The sequence below is a fragment of the Siphateles boraxobius genome, unplaced genomic scaffold (genome assembly GCF_051911475.1).
Source record: "Siphateles boraxobius isolate OS27281-9 unplaced genomic scaffold, OSU_SipBor_1 20, whole genome shotgun sequence".
Classification (NCBI taxonomy): domain Eukaryota; kingdom Metazoa; phylum Chordata; class Actinopteri; order Cypriniformes; family Leuciscidae; genus Siphateles; species Siphateles boraxobius.
In genome coordinates, this window is record NW_027508811.1 from 4,770,762 (window position 1) to 4,775,286 (window position 4,525).

Consider the following 4,525-nt stretch of genomic DNA (forward strand, 5'->3'; position numbering starts at 1 on the left):
AGGTTTGAAATAACTTGAGGGTGAGTAAATGATGACAGAATTTTCATTTTTAAGTAAACTGTTCCTTTAATTTTAAAATGTGATTGTCTGCATTCAATATTTTTTTTCTCTTTGAAAGCTGATCAAGTGGATATTTTTGATGTGGTGTGATTCATTCTAGGATTCTAAACAGTGAAGCACACATACACTTTTGATGAAAGACACTGACATAAAGAAGATCCTTGTTTAATCGCTTAATGTCATATCAAAAGGTTAAAAGAACAAAACGTGATGCGACACAGAAAATATTGTTTCATCAAGCAACAAACTGCTCTTTGAGTTGTCGGTTATACAATACAAAAAAAATAAAAAATAAAACTACTTAAACATATAGAGCTCCAGCAACATATAAACAACACAAGTGTAAAATAGACTTTTATGTGTGACTGCAGTACAAAAGCTCTATAAATTACTGTATAAAAAGCAACAAACAAACCTGAAAGCCTGAGACAAGAGGATCAAACCCTCTGCTTTGATTAAAAAGATTTATTAGTCTCCAAAAAGCTTGCCGGAGGTCTCAAAGTGGCAGAGTTTGAGGGATGCAGTCGATTTTCACACGACTGTCCGCTCACCTCGACATTTCCTGTAGCTGCAGTAGACGGCGGAGAGCAGATAAACGCCGGCGGTGAGGCAGGCGAAGACCGAAGCCGTGAGGTAGACCTTGTACAAGCAGTGATGTTTGTAGACGTCCAGGTTGCAGTAGGAGTTCTTTTGGGTTTTGTAGATCATGATCCCAATCGTGGACAGATACAGCAGAGTGGCTGCAACGTCGTGGATCACGTTGCTTAACAACCAGCGTTCTCCTCCGAAGATGGGAACGAGGTCCGGCTTGTCCAGAAGAGTGATGATGAAGACGGCTAACGTGAGGAGCCAGAAAAGCACAGCCACGAAAAGCACATAGTGAATGGAGCCCTCATACTTGTTGGCTGCGATTGTGACCCAAAGCCCGGCTCCCAGCAGAATCTGGAGGACCCGTACAATCCCGACAAAGCTCTTGAGGAATTCCAGGAAACTTCTCTTCACCTGTGGCTGAGGGGGCATCTCCTCTTTTTGTTGAAGAGAGCTTCTCCTGGTGTTCAGAGTGGGGGCTGTTTGCCACAAACAGAAAAACAAAGAGAAGAAAGAGCCAACCGGAGAGTTAAGGAGTGGCTGATAAGGGTTTTGGAGGAGGATAGCCCTGCAAACACACACAGAGTGAATCTTCGGCTCAGCCCCGGGGTTTTGAAATTACTTCTGTCTGTTCGTCTCTTCCGTTTCCTGTGGTAGCTGTGGAGTTGTGTCTCTCTCCCCCTCTTTCCGAGCAGAGAGCAGGAGGAGAAACAGAACAGAGGGCAGGACTTGAAACACTAGCCAATTTCCCCTCCTCCTCTTCCTTGTTGTCCATCACTCTCTCAGTCGGCTAGTTAGAAAATTCCCGTGTGTGTGCAAACAGTGGCCCTAGAAAGTGTTTGGACACACTTCAAAATGTGAATGACTTTACATTAGAAAACACACACACAAAGGAAATCAAACTAAGAGGCATTTATTTTAAATGAGATAGCAAGATAAGTTTTAGGATATATAATTTAAATTATAACAACGGAGTATGTTTAAAATTGAGATAAAGAATTTGTTTACGTTGTGGAAACTGACTTCATATAGCCAATAAAAAAAATCCCATTTTCTTAGTAAAAGTTACTTTGTAAAAGTTCTTAGAAAACGTCTAGCATCAATAGTTTGCCACTTGGTATACATATAATATTTCTAAATACAGTTTACACTACATGTTTTACACTATTCAAAAGTTTGGGGTCGGTATGATTTTTTAAATGTTTTTGAAAAACAATAATCTATTATGCTTACTTAGGCTGCATTAGATCAAAAATACAGTAAAACAGTAATTATCATTGCAATTTTAAATAGCTGTTTTCTATTAGAATACGTTTTTAAAAGTACTTTATTCCAGTGATGGTCAAGTTGAATTTTACTTCAGTCTTCAGTGTCACATGATCCTTCAGATATCATTCTAATATGCTAATTTGTTGCGCAAGAAACATTTCTTATTATTATCATCAATGTTGAAAACAGTTGTGCTGCTTAATATTTTTGTGGAAATATTTTTTTAGGATTTTTAGGATGAATAGAAGTCTTTTGTAACATTACAAATGACAAATGATCACTTGATCAGTTTAATAAAACCTGAATACAACAATTCTTATTATTTTTTAATAAAAAATATCAAAGTTCAGGTCAAGTCTCTTTTGTTCAAAACAAAAGGTTTATATTAAAGAATTGTACTTCTTTGTTATTCATGATTGTTTACTGTAAATGTGGTAGCAAAACTTATAATAGGCTTTTTAAAGGGAGATTTCCATTGTGACAACTTACCCCACATGTAGTGTTACGACATGCCGTGCTATTATCACAAAAGGCAGGGGGAATTATTCAATAGCTTGTAACAGAAAATGACTTGTATATGAAAGGTACAAAATAAACTTAAAAATAAACCAGAGAAATGTTCTAAAAAAAGTCTATTTTTAAAAAAGTAAGTTTACAACAGTGTTAGGGGTGTTTGTCTCTCCATTTCATCCCGTGAACAATATTCAGTTTTTCGCCAAATATAGGCTAGAAACGTTTTTCTGCAATAAGCCTATTTTGAATGTTAATCTACAACTTAAAACATGCTATCCTAACATGTTAGCCTTCACCACATTCAAGCTTTAAAATGTGATAGACAAAAGTGCATCAGACTGAAGCAAGAATGTGGGATCCTTTTGTTTTTCCAAACTAAACCATCTTATCACTGCTGGTATGTTCAGTCCATGAAATCAGTGTTTTTCATGGTCCATGACCAAAGTGTGACAGCTGAGATCAGAGGCTGGGTGCCTTGATGTCAATGAATAGAGACACAGCCCTCAAACTACGTGGCCATTTTAGTGCACCGCCCCTTTAAAGAATCTGGCCACAGGAAGACCTAGTGGGAGGGGTTAGTTAGATTCACATTCTCATTGGGTGATTTCTTTTCTTATGCTTCCTGTTGGGAGCAAAATGCAGCCGAATATGAATAACTGTAAAGACCAACAGCTGCAAACTGAGTAATGATATGACATTGTACATTCAAATCAATCCTCTAATGTACAGCAAATGTCGTGGCATCACACAACGCCTTAAACGGCTATCATTTGCGATCTTTGAAAACACATTATGTGCTCTGATGCATCATACAAATGCTCCCAGAGTAGCATTTCAGAATTTTAGATGCAAGCTGGACGTCATCCTGAGTTAGAAACACTTTTAGATTCATAAACTTGTTTACACTGTGTTATATATTCCCTATTCTAATTACGTTCACCATATTTCTACAATAAATATTTTTTGGAAACTTCCGGTCTGTATATAAATGAATGAAAGCACTACTATAATATCCAGTTACACTATTTATTTTGATGGTTCCCTTTAGACATTTCACTAACTATAAGTACAGTAACTGTGCAACTACATGTGAACTAACTCTCATTAGAGTATTAGTAGACTGTTAGGTCAGGGTTAGGCTTTAGGGTTTGGGTTAGTAGATTGAGTTGACAATTATACTTAGTAGATTGTCTTTTGGGGAACCATTAAAATAAAGAGTTAGCAGATATTAAGCAGGGAGTCTACCAATACTCTAATGAAAACTAGTTGACATGTAGTTGTGAAGTTAGAATGTCTAAAGTGCATCATTGAATTAAAGGGTTACCTAATATCCTGTTAAAAGCCAACATTTCATATGTGATCACCCTTTAACGCTCCTCTTTCACTTCCTGTGAGAAATAGCTCAGAGGACATTTAACCACATAAACTAACTACCATGTCAATGCAAAGCTCAGTGAGCAACACTTACTGTACAGGCTAAACTTTCCATTGCGAGATTATTTTCTCTGAGGCACTAGATGTTACTAAACAGTGAACCAAACACTGCAAGAAATTATGTTTTTAAAAGTTAGGTTATATATAATTTGATTTCCATTACACGAGAGTAGATGTTAAAACTTCATGCTGATTTGTACTCGGCTTTCGCCAAGATAAGCACCAACTAAGACGTAGCTTTACAGTAACCTATGCTTCTCCATCCATTTACGCTTCTTTCCATCTGGTGGCGTGAATCTCCTTCTGTCTGGTGTTAATAGCTGTAGTGTATTTGCACGTCAGCACACACAACGGCTGCAACCACAGTGCGGTCCCCCCATAACAACCCTCTGGATTGAGCGGAGTAGGGAACATCTCTAGGGTCTTCAAGTGGGCACCTTCTGTCCTCAGTGTTTCGTCGACTAGCCCACGACACCTCAAGAGGGCTCGACAGTGACTCTGGCGTCCCAGAGTCACCCCCCTCCGTCCCCCACTCAACTCAGCCCAGCTTACTGACCTCTACTTCCCTCTTGCTGCTGAGACCTAACCACAATCTCACAATCTCTCCGCAACCCAACCATACGCGCCAACCCGTTTGACTAAGGCTGTCGAGCCCCACTGG

The 4,525-nt window shown here is 38.6% G+C and overlaps 1 protein-coding gene across 1 annotated transcript; it reads right to left on the reverse strand.

Annotated features, from left to right (window-relative positions):
* Positions 1–209: 209 nt before the first annotated feature.
* Positions 210–1,472, reverse strand: marveld1 (MARVEL domain containing 1). The gene has a single exon (XM_077236407.1). It carries the CDS (start codon positions 1,078–1,080, stop codon positions 592–594), a length of 489 nt encoding a protein of 162 aa, XP_077092522.1. The 5' UTR covers positions 1,081–1,472; the 3' UTR covers positions 210–591.
* Between the last annotated feature and the right edge of the window lie 3,053 nt (positions 1,473–4,525).